Source organism: Desmodus rotundus, chromosome 1 (assembly GCF_022682495.2).
Source record: "Desmodus rotundus isolate HL8 chromosome 1, HLdesRot8A.1, whole genome shotgun sequence".
Lineage (NCBI taxonomy): Eukaryota > Metazoa > Chordata > Mammalia > Chiroptera > Phyllostomidae > Desmodus > Desmodus rotundus.
The window spans coordinates 28,490,258-28,509,129 of NC_071387.1; the positions used below are offsets into that span (position 1 = coordinate 28,490,258).

Below are 18,872 nucleotides of genomic sequence, written 5' to 3' on the forward strand. Positions count from 1 at the left end.
GCAACAGGAAGGCGAGATGAATGTTCCCCAAGTGGTTCCAGCCTGACTCTCCCTGACTATGGAGGTTTCAAACCTCAGGGCAAGCCTACACACGATGCCCGAGCAGGCCTTTTGTGGGTGTGGGGCCTCAAGAACTCACCCAACCGCCGGGCATTCACTTTCCCTCATTAACTCGGGAGACGCTTCGCAGCCGCTTCCCATCACATTAATCTCACAGGCATCTATGTTGAGGCACTTTGTGTCCAAACAGTGTTTCTCCAGGGCTTGGGCGCAGCGGTGACCTGGCGCAGACCTGAAGGGGACCCGAGTTCCCAATGCACACAGCCCTGCGCCTTTGTACACCTCCTGGCACTGGCCACAAACAGGGTTTTGTCAGAAGCTTCCTGAGAAAGTTGTGTTCCATTCATCTCAGCTGAAAGGAACCCTCGATGACAAATAACTCCCTCATTTAATTACAGAAACAGTCAGCAAACCCATGGAAAAAGATTAAACGGAGCAGAGAAAAGAGCAAGCCTCAATCACTCCTCCCCTCTCGCTTCTGGCCCGAGGTTCTCACCTAGGATTTAGCAAGTAGGGCTGCTCTTGGCAATACTTGCCACTGAAAAATGGTTTATTTCTGCAGAAAAGTTCAACTCAGTGCCCCCAAACCAGGTAAAGAATGAATTACATTTAAGCAAAAATTCATCAGTGGCTGGGAAGTTAATCAAGATTCTGAAGTCGGTAGGTGTATTTACATTTTATATCCAGGTTTATGTCTGCAAAGAGGAGACACAACGGCAATTATCTGAATAAATCAGATTAAATGAAACACACACCCACACAAAACTAACAAACCCCTGAATCATTTTCCTCAATTGTTGGAGAGGGAAGCATAGAATTTTGTTGTTGCAAGAAACCTTTGAAATTTTTAGACCAATCCACCATTTTCAGAGACGAGAAAAATAGATACCTACAGAGGGAAAGCTATTGGCCCTGTTCTCACAGCCTTAGAGATGGAGGTTAGCCTGGTTTCCCAGCTCCCTAAATTGGCTTTATAGTCACGTCAGCTCTCCGCTTCTCTCTGCCCTTGGGCACTCAGTGTTCAACATGCAGACCCTAAGTTCTCACAGAAGGTTTTGTGGCAGGCCCCAATTCTCATCCAAAGAGAGGTACTAATGGCTCTCTCCCCACCCCACTCTGCTGGTTAAGAGCATGTTTCCCAGAATCTCCAGGGCCAACTGTGCCCACCATGGAAACTTGCCATGTTGGAGAGAGTCTGGAAGCCTTGGAAGTAGCCATCTCTTCCCTCTGTCACCGGGTCTGGGAAGGAGGAGCAAGCCCTAGATCACCGTCCTATCACCAGCCCAGAGCCGGTTGAAGACAGAGAACTAGGTATGAAGTGAAAGGGCCAGTCCCATGTTGCCCATACTGACCTAACACAGCTGTGACGCCTTTCCTGGCCACAGTTTCTACAGCTGTGAAACGGATGGTAATTCCTACGTCAAAGAACCAAGGGGCTCCAACCAAGAGTCACTGACATTCCAGAAGTTTGGAGGCTTCACTAATTAGAAAGTGAATGGAGCGGGATTGAGGCAATCCTACCAAACTTTGCCTGCTGGCATTCTGAACCTTGCCTCATAGGACAGCATTTGTCCTAAAAACAACAGGCAGGCCTTTTCTTCTCTCCCCCTCAGTCTGAGGTAGAGACCCAGGGCTTTCACCAATCAGAAAATCGGACAGCTGTGCCTCTACTCACACTTGCTGATCTTGGAGGCAACCAAGAGGCTTTTTCTCTTTATTCTCAAATATCTTTCTAAATTTAGGCAGAGCTATAAATTTCTAGGAAGAAAAACTGGTCAGGAAGAGGGCAAGAGGATGCTATAAGTGCATTGTATCCCAGGAAGCAGAAATCTCCCAAGTAAAGTTTTATGGGAAAGAAAGAAAAACCCTGGCCACAGTGTATGATTTAAGGTGCTGTGTTCATCAAGAGCACCAGGAAACCAAGCACTGAGGGGAAACGTGTCCCCTGAATAATGTAGAACAGCGTAAGGCGAGGGCCTACTGGACACCAAAATCTGTCCTCAAATGCTTAGTCCCCAGTTTTCTGAGAAACAGACTTATAGTGTAAATAGATCGAAAACAGGGTCAAGGTCAATTCACACAGTGTGTCTTTTGATAAGCCGAGTCTGAAAAGACCTGCTTGCTTTTGAGGATGAATACATTGAAAGCACCTACCACTCAGCCTTTGATAAAGTACTGCAAAAATGATCAAAGGCACACAATACCCAGAAGGAGCGCAGGAAGAATCCACTTCTGAAACTGATCTATTTTTTGTAGGATAAAGAAAAGTTCGGTATCCTCAACCATATGCAGGAAAGTATGGTCTCCACGAGATAGCCTGAGATAATAAGATGGGGTTAAAAGGGATATGATCACAAAGAATTACTGGGGAACTAAAAATGCCAATGACACAATAAACATATGTTAGAGACCATAAAGCTTAAACCCTAGGCTGTTGAAAAGCAAATCCGCAGACCTGCAGAACAAACAACCTGAATGGCTAACGGTTGGTGTACAGCTACTCAACTACGGTGCAGTCACAGGGCTACCAAGTCAAGTGCTAATGAAAGATTAGCAAAAATTAGGAAGTCAGGTAATACCAAATAATGGCTCGGGAATCATGAGATGAAAACCCATGTGAAACTGAATGTACACATACTCTGTAATAAGAGAGATAAAATAAAATAAGACGCTCTTCCTGAATGTGGAGGACAAGGCCTAAGGGATGAAATCATAGAAGAAAATCTGAGATATGGATTTGGAGAATGTAAAGACAACACATAGATGATTAGGTGTCCTGGAGGACAGAAAAGTATATGGATATAATACAAATACATAATAAGTACAGTAGTATATATTACATATAATACTATATATAGTATAAATAAATCTATACTTATATATACTATATAAATTGTTAATATAATGAGAACAGTTTGCTTGTCATCGATGTAACCTGGCAGCCAAGGAGAGTGGACTGGAATGCGCATGCATGAACCATGGCGACACTACTGTACTAGTCAGTGGGGGCAGTAGATGCCATTGAGTGAGCATGTGTACGGTGTGGCCATCGCATTCAAAATGACTGAGCCAGTAGAGCAATGAATCTGCATCAAGTTTTGCGTTAAGCTTGAATATTCCTCCGCAGAAACTATTCGGATGCTTCAGAAGGCTTTTGGGGATGATGTAATGAGTGCAGCACAAATAAAAGTGTGGCACAAACACTTTAAAGATGGTCGAGAATCTGTTGAAAGTGATCCACATTCTGGAAGGTCTGCAATAAGCAGAACACCTGAGAAGGCTGAACATGTACAGGCTGCAATCAGCAAAGATCAGCAACCAACAGTGCAAGAACCAGAAGCTGATGTGGGGATGCCAAACACTACTGCGGCTGAGATTTTGATGCAGGATCTTATCATGAAATATGTCTCGGCAACATTCATTCTGCAGCTTCTGCTGCCAGAGCAGAAGGAACATCGTGCTGCAGTTGCTAGTGACTTGATTCAAACCACTACCAATGAACCAGATTTCCTCGAGAGGGTCATAACCAGAGATGAATTGTGGGTCTACAGCTGTGATCCAGAAATGAAGGCCCGGTCATCTCAATGGAAGATGCCTGATTCTCCACACCTGAAGAAGGCGTGGTAAAGTTGCAGCAAGATCAAGACCATATTAACTGTGCTTTTTTGATTGGGCAGGTGTTGTTTATCATGAATACGCCTCCCTAGGCCAAACATTAACAAGGAGTAACTACCTCTATGTTCTGTGTGAGTTGAGAGATGCAATATGACAAAAATGGCCACAGCTGTGGGCAGCTGGGGATTGGCAGCTTCATCATGACAACGTGCCCACTCATGCATCACATCTCTTACAGAGTTTTGTGGCAAAACATCAAATCACCCAGGTGACTCAGCCCTGCAACAGCCCAGATTTGGCGCCCTGCGACCGCTGGCCTTTCCCAAAACTAAAATCACCTTTGAAAGGTCATTCAGGAAACTACAATGGGGCAGCTGATGGCAATTCCAACAAAGGATTTTACAGGGTATTTTGAACAGTAGAAGAGATGCTGGGAGAACTGTGTGAGGTCCCAAAGTGCCTACTTTGAAGGGGACTGGGGCATCATTGCCCTCTGTACAATGTTTTTTGTATCTTGTATCTTCTTCAATAAAAGTTTCTATTTTTCATATTACATGGCTGGATACTTTCTGGACACACCTTGTAGAATATATGATTTATAGCATATAGTATGTATGTGTGTATATTTTATGAGTTGAAAGACTTGAGTGTATAGATTGAAGGACTTCCTGTGTCCCAGGAGAGTGCCACAGCCAGATCTATCTTAGCAAATTTTTGAATTCTAAGAATAAAGAAACAAATTTTTTCTAGCATCCAGGCAGAGAAAACCAGATACCTACAAATGAAGAACAATCAAACTAGCCCCAGATTTCTCTTCTGCATCACTTTGTAGTTTCAAAGGGGAAAAGTGGCAGCCCAAGGATTTTACACCCACCTAAATTCCACCGTCAAGGCAACAGAGGGTCATTCCCGGCACGTTTTCAATCCCATACCGTTCTTCAGAATATTAAGTGCTATTCTAGAAGGTTGAAACACGAAGCAAGGTTAATCTTTCCAGAATGGAGAAGAGTAGGTATATGTCAGAGCATCAAAAGGGACGAAGGAAACAAAAAGGAAGCATTAGAAAGGGTTTGACTGCTAACGATGATAGATGCAAAACCAAGTATGATAAGCATGTATATTTAAAATTCATTCAAGTACTCTTTTCAAGGAATATACTTTAAACTGATCTTTTTAAAATTGTTACTCTATTACAGTTGTCCCAACTTGTCCCCCTTTGCCCCCCTCCACCCAGCCTCCACACCCCCCACCCCACTCCCTCTAAAAATGATCTTAACAGACTACAAATAGAAGGAGGATCGGCCCTGGGGCAGGCGAATGCAGGCAAGAATAAGGTAACATTCAGTATTAATGTCAAGCAAGCTATAATATGAAACAAAAGCGAAAATGACAAAGGGTTTATTTACCTTGAAAAATATTTTAACCCTCAGTTTACTCATGATTATCTATTTAGTGCCTGGTGTGATTGCTGAAAAATAACAATGTAATTACCATGAACATTTATGTTCAAAACAACATAAAATTAAAGGATATAAAGCAAAAACTGTTGAAATACAGGTACATGATGAAATTGTCAGAGACGATGGAAAAAACTTAATAAACCTTTCAGTCTTTGATAGGTTAAGTAAATAAAGATACAAAGCATGCGATAATATAATCGGTTAGTTTGGTTATACCGCTTAGGCATAAGCAGTCTGATAGTTTTATAGTTTACAACTGGAGACTCCATCTGCTTTCTCAGCCGCCCTGGAACTTATACAAAAATTGATTGTCTATTAAGTCACAAAGAAAATCTCAGTAACGTTTAAAAGCAGACACTGTACATGCTAAATTCTCAAAACAATGCAATAAAACCTGAAGTAACAAAACTATAAAATAAATTTAAAAGTACTCTCTGAAATAAATCCTCGGTTTAGGGAGTAACTCAAAACCTCAATCACAGCGTGCTCAGAAATGAACTTGGTTTTGTGAAGTAACACAGGGGAGCCCAGAAAGGTCGGGTCTTTCAAGCTAGGGCCCCAATGCAACAGCCCTCGTGTTTCCAGTTGCTGAGTGGCTGCGCAGGGGAGGAAGCTGGGCAAATACACAGGAGGCAGGGGGACTGCCATCAAGCAGAGAAAGAGCACTAATGTTAGAGCCCTTTAGACCTGGGTTTGAGTCCTGTTTCTTTCCCGCTTGTTGGCTACTCTGGATATCTCTGTTTCTCCCCATTTCTGGGTCTCAGCCTGCTTATTCAAAACTAAGAGTGTTGACCCGTCAGAATGGCTAAGATCGATAAATCAGCAAACAAGTGCTGGCGAGGATGTGGAGAAAAGGGAAACTTTGTGCAGTGTTGATGGGAATGCAGACTGGTGCAGCCACTGTGGAAAATGTATGGAGTTTCCTCAAACAATTAAAAGTGGATCTGCCTTATGACTCAGCGATTCCACTTCTGGGTGTACATCCGAAGAAACCTGAGACACTAATGTAAAAGAATGTCTGCACCCCTGTGCTGATGGCAGCGTTATTTACACTAGCAAAGATATGGAAGCAGCCCAGGTTCCCACCAATAGACAAGTGGATAAAAATGCTGTGGTACATATATACAATGGAATATTACTCAGCCATAAAACTAATGAAATCTGACCATTTGTGACAGCATGGATGGACCTAGAGGGTATTATTCTCAGTGAAATAAATCAGTCAGAGAAAGACAAATATCACATGATTTCACTTATATGTGGAATCTAAAGAACAAAATAAACAAGTAAACAAAATTGAAACAGACTCACAGACACAGAGAGCGAACTAGTGAATGCCAGGGGTCAGCGGTGTTGGGGGGTTGGGTCTAAGAGGTGAAGGGATTAAGAAGTGCAAACTAGTAGTTACAGAACAGCCAATAGGGGTGAAAATAAAGGATAGGGAATGTAGTCAATCATATTGTGATAACTGTGTGGTGCCAGGTGGGGCACTGGCACTATTGAGGGGAACGCTATGTGAAGTATATGATTGTTTAACCACGAAGCCGTACACCTGAAACCAATACAAAATAACATTGAAGGAAGAAACCACTAAGGGTGTTGATCTGTTTCAGTGGTTCTCAACCCTCCCTGGGCTTCACAATCACCTGGGAAGTATTTAACTAATACTGATGCCTGGCCTCTGTGCCCAGAGATTCTGATTCAGTTGGTTTGGAGTGGAACCAAGTCACTAGTATTTTTAAAAGTCTCCCCAGGTGGTTCCAGTGTGCCGCCAGGGTCAGGAACCCAGAGCTAGATAACTTGGCAGGTTCCTCCGGTTCTGCGGTTCAGCAGTGCTGGAAGACATCTGCCGCCTTCGCCCGTGGAAGGAAGTTTTAGGGGGCGAAAGCCAGAGGCACAGTGATGCCAAACCATCTAATCAAAGTGTGCATTATCTCAAATGGCGCAGAAAATGTCAGTGCCAGTTAATATTTGCACCCAACATGATTTAGGCCCAGGGCATATATTGTACTCCAAGCCCATTGTAAACACAATGGGCCATTTATTCACTGAACAGTAACCACTGTAATTACCTACAGGGCAAACATGAGGTTGTTCAAGCAACAATTAATTGTGGACCTGGAACTAATGGGACAATAATGGTAAAGTGTCACCCAGAGTGTGATTCAGAAATCATACCAGAAAACCAGCATTTTCCAAATCATATTAGATAAGCATTTGGGGGGATGTGATGGAACATATACCATCCCAGGCCCTGAGATAGTCACTCCCTGATTTTTCTAAGAGCTCCTTCTCACGCTCGTAATTGTAGGAGGCTTGAAGTATTGTTTTAATATCTGGAGAAGAATCGCAAACACTAGGTTGCAGGGGACTGCAGAGAGCTTCCCTTTGTTGAGCTCACTACAGGACCTACACCTCACCTGCAAGCTAGGGCGCTGCTGATGTTTGGGTAGTAGGATCCTCTTGGTGAATCTCATAGACGTTATCGATCCTCTTTTCAGAAAAATGTGTCTCTGCATGTACAAACACACCCACACAAGCTTTTTCATACAGTTTTTGGGGAGCTCGTGGACACCCTGAAGCCCCCTGTGGTCTCTCCAGGTCGTGTTTCGGCCTCTGTTAGCAGACCTGCAGACACAGGGGCTCACTAGCTACAACAGCAGGCCCTTCGTTGCTGGACAACTCTGAGTGCAAGTGTTCCCCAGCCTGTCCCGCTGAGATTGTCCTCTCTGTAGGTTCTGTTGATTGGTCCTTATTGTATCCAGAGTTTTTTTTTTTTTTTTTTTTTTAAATAGCCATTCTGTCCTTGACCTTTACCCATCTTGGGATGATGTCCCTTCTCTGTGAGGATCTTAAAAATTGGTTCCTGGAGGTGTTCTTTAGTTCCAGGTAACAGCAGACCAGCTGTTGTGTGTTCAGCTCCAACAGATGGGATCTGTTTAGACTGCAGAGTGGACATGGGAGATCCAGTGACCCTGGGTAGTGGCCCAGTGAGCCAGAGCGGGACAAGGGACAAGACTCTGCCCTGCTCTGCCAGAGTCTTGGGGGGAAGGAGTGCTTCCTCAGGTGACAAGAGCATTTTCATCTGGGCCCTGATGGAGCTCCGACGTTATCTCCTTGGATGCTGAAACTGGACTCTCAGAAGTGATTAGATCTGGAGCTGCTGCTGGGACAAGCAATTGTTTGAAAAGAAAGCCAGGGTGAGCTTGCTTCACCCATGTCCTTTCTGGATCAAAGATTTAAATGGAACGAAGGAAAGAAGGGAGGGAGGGAAGGGCAGATGACAGACCAGAAGAAACCATGAAGGCATTCTTTTATAATCTCAGAGTGGAAAATATAGCATCAAACCTGAAGACATAAAATGTAAAAGTATATAAATTCAACCACATTTTTAAAAAAGCTTTCACACGGCAAAAGACACTATAAAAAATATCAAAAGAAAAAAAATATACAAACTGGAGAGGAGAGATTAGTAACATCACAAAGGGCGAATTTCCTTAATATAAAAGATCATTTTTACCAACTGGGAGGAAGAATTATTCAAATTGGGAAACAGGCAAAGAATGTGAACAGTTTCCAGAAAGAACCTGCAGAAAGAACCTTGCTCTCAAAGGTGGGAAGAAAGGCTCCCCCTCACTCAGAATGAGATAAATGCAAATCAGAACTACGAGATACCATTCTCCCACCGTCACATGGCAAAGATCAAAAAGTTTGATGTGCATTCGACTGAGAGGAAGGGAGCACAGAGATCAGAGGAAGTGTTTTGGAAGAGGTGACATTTAAGCTGGGCCCTGTAGGACAGATCACTAAAATCCAATTTAGCAACTTATTGGCACTTAAAAAGAAGCAATAATAAAGGGGGCGATGGGCAGATTGGACCACTGTGTGTAAATTAGAACAGACACACAGAATGGGAAAGCAAACAAACCGGGGTATTTACAGCAACCGGAACAGCCTGAATTTGAATACTACACACGTGAAAGTCTTCATTAAACTTAATAAGAAAAGCATGGGAATAGCACTCGGAAAAGAAACCAAAGACACAAAAAAGCAATTCCTAAAATAGCACATACTACTAGTTAATGGCCACATAGAAAAAGGCGAAACATTATGCATGACCATTGAATGTAACAGGGTTCCAGTTTTTCAGTGCGAAGTCATTATAAAATCAGAATAATGTTTTATTTCCTCTGTGGACAAGAACGTGGTGAAATTGACTCTCCAATCATACCCGACTAGTGCAGTGTAGATGGATACAATCCTTTTTATGGGAAATAAGGATAAAGTCTTTAAAACCACATATCCTTTATCTGGGAAATTTTGTACCACAGATTTTATCCTACCGAAATAGCCTGAATTTTAGGGGGGGAAAAGCTGTGCACAAGGATGCTTGTAGAATAATGGGACGATAATGGCAAATGAGAAACGATCTAAATGCCCTGACAGTAGAAATGATTCAGTAAATTATGGTGTGTTTTCATATACTGGAATATTATGCAGCTATGTAAATGTTTACAAGGAGTTTTTAACAGGACGGCCGAATACTTGTAGGATAATGTTAAATGGGGGGGAACAGTTCTATTATGTATGTGGAATGACCTCGTGAATCTTTTGGAAAAATTACTGCGCCTGGGTTAAGGACCAGAAGGAGACAGACTACGATATTAATGGGGGTTCTTTGGGGAGGGGTAAATTATTGACCCACTTTTTTCCTACCTTCTCCTTACTTTGTATTTTCAAAATCTTCCATTATAATGTATTACTTTTACAATAGAAAGGTTTAAAATTATCTTTCCCTGTGTGTTGGTGCCCAAGTTAGAACTCCTAGTTTCTGCTGTTCCAGAAGTTTCCAGGATCCGAGCAATGAGGCCCACCCCTAAAAGTGTCCTCTCTTTTGTGTTTTTCAGCTTTCCTTTGCTGCAACCACGCCTGTTCTAGCCGATAAGAAAAAATACCCGTATTTCTTCCGGACGGTCCCGTCGGACAATGCAGTGAACCCAGCCATCCTGAAGCTGCTGAAGCACTTCCAGTGGAAGCGAGTGGGCACACTAACCCAAGACGTGCAGAGGTTCTCGGAGGTACGCTTTGCCGAGGGCACACGCTCGCACCGGCCGGTTCGCCGCTGTCATCTCTGGGCAAGGGTGTGATGGCTGAATCAGGGATGGACGATATCATAGGGCTTTTAAGCACGCTTTTATTAGCAGTACCAACGCGGCTTTACCCTTGACAAGGCAGAGCTGGAGGCCAAGGAATTTAATCGTGCATGGGACAGGTGGAACCCTCCCTCCCATATAGCTCAGGAGTGATCCCTCCATCCCATTGTGCCTTCAGCTGGATCGCGTGGCTTGTTCCCTCACCATCCCTGTAGGTTTGTCTGTAGTGACCCCCTGAAATCATGGGGTGCCGCCCACGGCACTTCTCCTGGGAGGGATGCTTTGGGGAGGAGCTGGCTCGGAACAAAGACTCCAGGGTCACCGTCAGTTGGGTGGGCTTTTTGTTTGTTCGTTTTAATGACTTACAAACATACATTATATGTGGTGATTTGCTTTTGTTTTCTTGCAACAAAGGAAAAGGGAAAAAAGCAACGCCAAAATATACACAGTAAAAAAACAAAAGAGTTGCTAATTGCCCTAAATCCCTCATTCTCTCCCAGGTGAGTCCCGCTCTCAGGTCAGTGTTCACCTGCTCAGGACTTTTTCAGTGTATTTGTTTAAATCCAATGACTTTATACTGAGATTTTGCCTTTTTCACTTTACAACAGGTCTCGAATGACCTCATTCTTATTGATGGGCCGTGGTGTTTTATCAGGTGGATGGATGATAATTTACCGAACCAGACACCTGTGGATGTTTACAGCTTTTTAATGTCACAGCCAACACCTTCCCACCTAGGCGTGCGTCTTTGTAGATTTTTAGAAGTGGAACTACTGGGTCACTTAAAATAATGAAACAAACTGATTTCCACAGAGGCTATTCCAATTTCTAGTCCCACCAATGCATTTGAAAATCCCCATCTCCCCACACCCTTACTTAGAGTGGATATTATCAAACATTTAAAAAGTTTTCCCACTCAGATGAGTGCAAAATTATCTCGTGTCTTTCTTCCCATTCTCCTTACAGTTCCTACTTTTCTTTTTCCTTCCACATGTGTTCTTGGTACTCATAGCCTCCCAACAAGGCAAGGCATTTCAGGTGTGCTTAGCTGCCCAAGAGAAAAACAGGGAGCCCTGTGGGGAGGAAGTATGTGAGTCAGATGTCCAGGCAGACCTCAGTGGGAGGAGTTGGAAAGGACTTGCCCCTTCCTGTAGGCTGTGTGTGTGTGTATGTGTGTGTGTGTGTGTGGCAAGGAAGGGGGCGCAGAGAGAGCTGGGAGTCACCAGACCTGATCTGTACTCTATCCCTGCACGTATCTTTCTGAGACTGCCCATCTGTCCCATGGGAAGCAGAGACCATTCAATGCATTGCCCTTGGAGAAGTCACCTCTCTTCTCTGAGCTGCAATTTCCCCCCCTATCCCTGCAGGATTCTTGCCAAAATAAGATGAGTCATGGATTTGAAAGAGCCTTGTAAACTGTAAAGTTCATGCACAGAGAGAGATGTTTTGGGAGGTGCTTGAGGAGCAGAAGTGCCTGGTCGCCACCGTCTGGGGTCATCCAAGCAAGGCAAACTTTTCCCAGGCAAGACTGGCCCTCGTTGCCGCCCTGCCCCCCTTCTGTTTCTCAGCCCCTAGGGACAGGCGCAAAGGAAACTTGACCTCCAATAGGAGTGACTCATGCCAAACACTGAAGAGGCTTTTGCTGGAAGACTGCCCTCTAAGGCAGTGACAAATGCTCTGAAATGAGTATGAAACCAGTTGATGGCAGGCGGGGGGCAGTGTGGCCTCATTAACACAGAACTCTACAGCAATTTGGAGGGACCTACTTTTCTCCAGTAAGGGTCTTTGGCTGTCAGAGCCTGAGGGGCTCTTAGAGATACCTCCCCTAACCCTCTCATTGTATGGGAGGGGAAAGTGAGGCCCAGAGAGGGGATGGGAAAAAGTCCAGGGTTTCAAAGCACCTCTGATGAAAGATTGCTCACAGAAAAGTCAGGACTGAATCCTGGGGTCCAGATTCCCAGTTCAGACTTCCCATTGCTCCTTCTCTCTTTCCATTAACCTCCTGTAGCTACCCGGGGACTGCCGGTGACCTGGGAGATTTGCAAAACCTGATCTAAAGAGGTTAAATTTTCAGCCCCGACTTGGTTGAGTGCTTTATGGATTCCCCAGCACTCGCGCAGCCAACCACCCTGTTGGGAGCGGTCATGGTTCCCATTTGACAGATGAGGGAACTGAGGCTCACCGAGGGCGGTTGCTTCTCGTCCCCTATGCACATACTGCTTAAGAACCCAGCAAAGTCAGGAAGCCTGACCCTCCTGAGTGTTGGCCAGTGTTTTCTCCATCATACCATACCCACTGGGGTCAGGTGTGGGCAGTTTGGTAGCACATCTCCATCCCTGCACAGCTGTGTGAGGGCCCTCAGCTGAGTTGCAGGGCATCTCAGCAGGAAACCTCTTTTCTGAGGACAGGATGTTGCTTGGTGGTATTGCTGGCAGGAACCCCTTTGGATTTAAATCTCTCCACCCAGCTGACTCCTCTCTGTGCCCAAGGGCTTTGCTATCCCTCTCCCAATGTCTGGGCTGTGTTGCTGGAGCTCAGGCCCTGGAAACCTGCCAGGGGCTAACAGCTTTTTGTGAGTGCAGAGGAAACTGGATTCCTGTTGTGAAACTGGTCGATCAGCAGCATCAAGCACTTCTGTTCCGGACTAGTGCACTGGAGGGAATGTCAAATGAAATCAGTCCTGAAGTTGGAGGGGACAGGGGTGGGGGCGAACCTTAACCCCAAGGAGCTCATTACATTGGGACTGAAAAGGGCAGAGAGCTGAGGGCCATCCCACCTTTGCTACCTGCTGCCACTTCCAGCCCAGCATCGCTGAGATCTAAGGCCCGTGTGCGGTGACCCAGAGGATGCTCAGATCTTGGATCAGAAGTGCTGATCTCCAGGCCCAGCTTTGCCAAGCAGCGGCCATGTGACCCACACAATTCACTTCACCTCGTTGACTCAGGTGTATCAGGTCCAGAGCTGCTGCTAGGACCAGCGTCAGCGGCTGAAAAGGTTGAGCTTCCTTCAGCCCTGCCGTCTCTGGATCCAAGATATAAATGCGGGGAGAAGAAGGAAGGACTTGGTACCAGATGGGCTGGTCTCTAAGCCCAGCTTTGCCAAGCAGTGACCGTGTGACACCAGGAAATGCACTTCACCTGAGTGAGATCAGGTTTCCCTTGTGTGAAATAGGTTTATTCCCACATCAGGGGCACTGGCAGATGAGAACCCATGAATGAAAGATTCATGCACACTTGGTGCGCATTAAATGGACTTTCTCTGTGCTGCTTGGTCATGAGACAACCTCTAGGAACGCATATCCGTTCACTCAAATAACAACGTAGCCTATGATGTGCCAGGGCCCTGAGCTTTCAAGGGCCAGAGAGGCATAAACATGGCCTTGGGGTCGGGTTTAGGCCTCCTCCACGGGGTTCTCCAAACTGGCTACTCATTAGGGGAATTTTTAAAATACAGAACAAAATTTAAATTTCATAAGTTGGGTTTTCCCCCTTCCCCCCACCTTTAGCAGCTTTATTGGGATAATTAATGTACTATACAATTCATCCCATTGTTAGTGTACAGTTCAGTTATTTTAGAAAATTTCTAATGGTTGTGCAACCATCACTGAGCTCCAGTCTCAGAACACTCCTGCAGTTCCTCAGGGTCCCTCTTGCCTGTTTGGAATCGGCCCCACCCCAGCCGCAGGTTCATTGGCTGACTCTATAGCACAGGTGGCAAACACAAGGCCCGTGGGCCAAATCCGGCCTCCACCTTGTTTTGTCCGGCCCAGCGCCTTGTTTCTACCTGGCGGCAGCGCTGAGCTCTCGCTTAAGTGTTAAGGAGTAGTTACATTTATACAGTCCTGAAACTACATTCGGCCCTTTGAAGGCAACTGCGAGGCTGGTGTGGCCCCCGGTGAAAGTGAGTTTGACACCCCTGCTCTATAGTTTTGCCTTTTCTGAAAATTTCGTATAAACAGATTTATATAACGTATTTTTGCATGTGCTTGGCACAATGTTTTTGAGGTTTATCCATGTCAGAAGTTTGCTTCTTTTTTTTTATTTTAAAGATTTTATTTATTTTTAGAGGGAGGGGAAGGGATAGAGAGAAAAATAGATGCACGAGAGAAACATCAGTTGGTTGCCTCTCCCGCGCCCCCAGCCAGGAGACCGGGCCTGCAACCCAGGCATGTGCCCTGACTGGGAATCGAACTGGTGGCCTTTTGCTTTGCAGGATGATGACCACACCACTAAGCCACACCAGTCAGGGCAGAAGCTTGTTCCTTTATACAGCTGAGTGTTCTCCTGTATGAATAGGGTACATTTTTGAATCACCAGGGGAGCTTTACCAGTCCTGGCGTCCAGGCCAGCCCCCAGGACAATTCCATAGGTGGCCCCAGCATCAGAACCTGTTCAGACTTTCCTGGTGATGTCAGTGTGCCGCCAGTGTGGATGTGCTTCACAGCCCGCTTGGGAATTCAGGGTGGACATGATTCCCCCTTGTGGTAGGAGCCCTGTGCTCAGAGTAGCCCAGTCTACTTGGTAGCATGGCTGCCCTCAGCAGGCCTGGTTTCTATGGAGTGAGGTGGAGAAGGCGGAGAATAGACCTGATACAGCGCTGGGACTCTGCCAGGTGGAAGACTGAGTGGGGGTGGGTGGTGCAGATTGAGGGCACTGCTGAGAGGGCGATCCGTGGGGTCCAGAATGGAGAGGGGTGGGCCGGCAGGTGGCCTGTGGGCTTAGAGGAAGTGGAACTCTGGAAGTCTCTTAGCAGCTTGATGACGTGGGGGCAAGGGTGCTGGAAGGATGGGAGGCTGTGGTCAGAGCTGGAGGAGGGAGGAAGGGATTGAGGAGCCAGGCCCTGCTGTGTGTGAACAGCTAAAGCAGAGTGGGGGCAGGGACCACCAGCATTAGGGGAACAGGAGTCAGAGGCTGAGTGATGTCCACATGGGCGCTGCAGGCACAGAATGGAGCCAGGGCCTGGGGTAGCGATGAAGGCCGTGAGCAGCGGTGCCTGGGAGGACCAGCAGGTAGTGACAGGGGTACTTAGGCCTCTCCCCCCCCGCACCCCATTCCAGGTCCTGTAATCTACTCAGCCATCTTCACCAAGTTACTCTTCTGGTCGCCAATTCCGTGATGCAATTAGCCAACTCTGTGCCCTGGGACAAATCACTCAGTCTCTCCAGGACTCAGCTCCCCCCGGCTGTAAGTTAAGGGAGGTAGGCCAGTTGACTCTGAGATTGTTCCTAGCTTAAAGAATTTGTGATGACAGCTTAGAGAGGTCACCTGGTTAATGACCTCGATCCTGCCATTTTCAGGACTGTGGGCATGAGTAGTATTTACCGCTCTGTGCCTCCATTTCTTCATCTTGAAAATGGGGATAATAACAGTACTAAATAACTCTTAGGGTTGTCGTGAAGATTAAATGTGCTCAGAAACTTAATGTGCTAAGAGAAGCATCTGGCTCATAATAAGCACCACGCAAGGGGTAGCTGTTATGTTTTCCATCATCTAGAATCTGGTTCCTTAGCCCATGGGTGGCCCCCATTCAGGAAGCCCGCTGTGTGGCTGGGCTATGTGCCTGCCACACACACCACACCCCTTCCTCCCTGGGCTTGGAGACTCCCTGCCCCGACACTGGTCTTAAGTGGTCTCGGGCCTTCTGGGGCTGACCTTTCCATCCCAGAGGCCTCCCCCAAGTATAGGGACCCACTGAGGCCCTTGATCTGTTTCAGAACAAAAGGGCACCATCTGCAGAGATGCCCCTTCAAAGCACCTGCCCTTTCAGCCATCCACAGCCCTGCCTGGCCCTTTGAAGCCTTCCCTACTGGCCAAGTCACCATCTGCCCCACCAGAGGGGTCTGTGGGTACTTCCTCTACAGTTGCCACTTATTATTATGGAGTGGTAGCCTGGGGGCACTTCTGCAGTGGAGGGTGGGGCACCTTGTGCTTGCCTCTAGTCCAGGAGCCACCCTTATTAGAGCCATCAGCCTTCCCTGCAGCTCTGAGCAGGAATGAGCACCTCAGAGTGGCTAGAGAGACCCCACACGGTCCCCTGAGGCCTCCTCCTCTGTTTCACCTTTGGGCACTTTCCCCTTCGGTCCAGCCCCACCTCCTTGCTGGGTTCTCTCTGATGGGGGAACGTTCTCTCCCACACCTGGCTCCACCTGCCTCCCCAGGCTGGTTCAGGTGTGCCTGCGCTGTGCTCCTCTCCCTGCAAGCTCCTCCACGGGCCGGTCCTTGCACAGTGCAGTGTAATACACCATCCGCTTCCTCTTCGATCACCCACCACCATGGGACCGGAGAGCCCTTGTGGACAAGAGCTATGCTGACCTCTCTGTGTCCTCCCCCTGCATGCTGCTTGGCACGTGTGTGTTCAATAAGCAGTCTCTGTCTATGAGGCCAGATTCTCAGGAGCAAACACAATGATTTGCCCTTTGTTGCCCTTAGTCTGCCCACACCTAGGATGGTGCAGTGGGGTGGAAGGGGTGCTGAGAAATCCAGCCCCTGTGCTGAGTCACTGGGGGCCACTGGGACGAAGGGAGGAGCTGGCCACATCAGCCATTCACACTCCCACAGAGCTCAGTGCAGGCCCTGCTTCTGTTTCCTAACTGGGTCTTTTCTGGGTGAGACATCGTTTACTGGTGGGGATTCTTCTGGAGATCTCAGTGGAAAGTTTGCTGGAGTCAGCAGTGACCAGGGACCTGCATGTGGTTGCTTCTGGGTAGTGCTGGTGTTGGGCGGTGGGCAGGCACACACTGTAGTTTGTATCAGTGGTTTTCCTGGGCTTCGGCGTCCTGGAGGTTCTTTCTGAGTTGTCAACCCTTCAGAGCCTTCTCTTTCCAGGATCAGGGCATCCCGTTGTCTAGAGCAGTGGTTCTCAAAGAAGTGTGGTCCCTGGACCAGCAGCACCGGTGCCCTTGTCACTAGGGAACTTAGAGAGCCCGCTGGAGGCCTCCTCCCAAGGCCCTGTGAGTCAGACCCTCAGACGCATCAGAGAACCCCTGTACCGGACAGAGGAGAGGGCAGCCTTCAGCTGACACCGCCGTGCTTTCAAGCCCGCTTTAGCTGAGAGAAGGCTCAGGCTCACTGGAGGGGCTGAGCCACCTCTGGTCTGTGTCGCGGGCCCCCCTCCGGGCTGCAGGATCATCTGGACAGCCCACATAAAAGTCCTAGTGTCCCATCTGTGCCCCAGATTTTTTTTTTCCTGAAGAACTTGCCAACGCTTTCAGGTGACTTAGCTGTCTGCCCCCAGGCAAGGAACGTCCTCTCCTCCTTGGCCTCTCACCTCCAGCTCTGGGAGAGACCTGGCCAGGGGGCCAGCCAGCGGGGACTGCCTTGTATACATCCATTCTGCCTGCACCGAGGCTCTGTCTGCAGCAGCCCCTTTGGCATTTGGGTGGGAGGTCTGTTATTTCCCAGGGTGGTATGTATATGTGACATGATTTGTATACAGTTTTAATAGGTATTTATGTTACTATATACCAAAAAGATTACTAGTCCAACAACACTGCATGTCATGGATGCTACTCTTTAGGCTGGAACCCTCATTTTATTTTTATTTACTTTTATAAGATTTTATTTATTTATTTTTAGAGAGGGGGAAGGGAGGGAGAAAGAAAGAGAAACATCAATGTGTGGTTGCCTCTCGCGCACCCCCTACTGGGGACCTGGCCCACAACCCAGGCATGTGCCCTGAGTGGGAATCGAATCAGTGACTCTTTGGTTTGTAGGCTGGTGCTCAATCTACTGAGCCACACCAGCCAGGGCTGGAACCCTTATTTTAAAAGTGAGACTGTTCAAAGGAAGTTACTAAGCTATCAAACACATAGGCAGTGTTTATGCCGTGAAGTTGCCTATAAGGGGGTGTTAGAGACTGCAGTTTGGGGACCACTGGGCTGGATGAAGCCTACAAGGCTGCCTGTTCACTTAGCAGACAGGGGTGAGTGAGAGGAGGAGGGTGGTACTGGCAATAGGTATATTTCCCTGTAGCCCTGCTCCAATCAGATATTCAAGGGAGAGACTCAAGGTCAAGGTCAAGAATGGGCCCCTCAGGCCTTCAGCGTTCTGAGGCCCAGGCTCCATGGGGCAGACTCAGGCGGCACTTCTTCCTTTGTGAGAGTACCCCCAGGGAGAACACAGCTCACCAGCGGCGCCCTGACCGTCCTGTCCCTTCAGAGCGGGAAGACCCCGCTTGCTGGGGGTGTGGGGCGGAGGGGGGGTGGGGGAGCACCGCCCATGAGGCTCTGCAGTTTCCAGTGCTCCTGCCGTCCTGGTGGCAGACGTGGCCACATAGCCAACGCTTTTCGTCCAGTGGTGCCTGCGGTGGCTGAGCCTTTGAAACGAAGAGCAGACCTCTGAGCCGGGTGCCTTGTTCTGGCCCAGAGCTTCTACCCCCAGGAGAGATGGCCCACTGTGCTCCTCCTACCCCCACCCCAAACAGGTTGGAGATGGCTGCCCTATCTGAAGTGGGGGAGGGAGACCTAGGCTTGATGGATACCCCCTCCTGGAGCCTCCATACCGGGTCCTCAGAGCCCAGCACTCTCCCACCACACATAGACCAGTTCTTGAGAGGAAGCAGCCGTCCCGGACCCTGCTCAGAGCAG

At 47.5% G+C, this 18,872-nt stretch overlaps 1 protein-coding gene across 1 annotated transcript in view; it reads left to right on the forward strand.

The window, feature by feature from the left end:
- The window catches only part of GABBR2 (gamma-aminobutyric acid type B receptor subunit 2), a 330,217-nt gene that overhangs the window by 121,916 nt on the left and 189,429 nt on the right, over positions 1-18,872 (forward strand). The window contains exon 3 of the mRNA XM_053922306.1: positions 10,043-10,213. Coding sequence (XP_053778281.1) covers positions 10,043-10,213 — 171 coding nt within the window. The remainder of the gene's footprint in view (positions 1-10,042; positions 10,214-18,872) is intronic.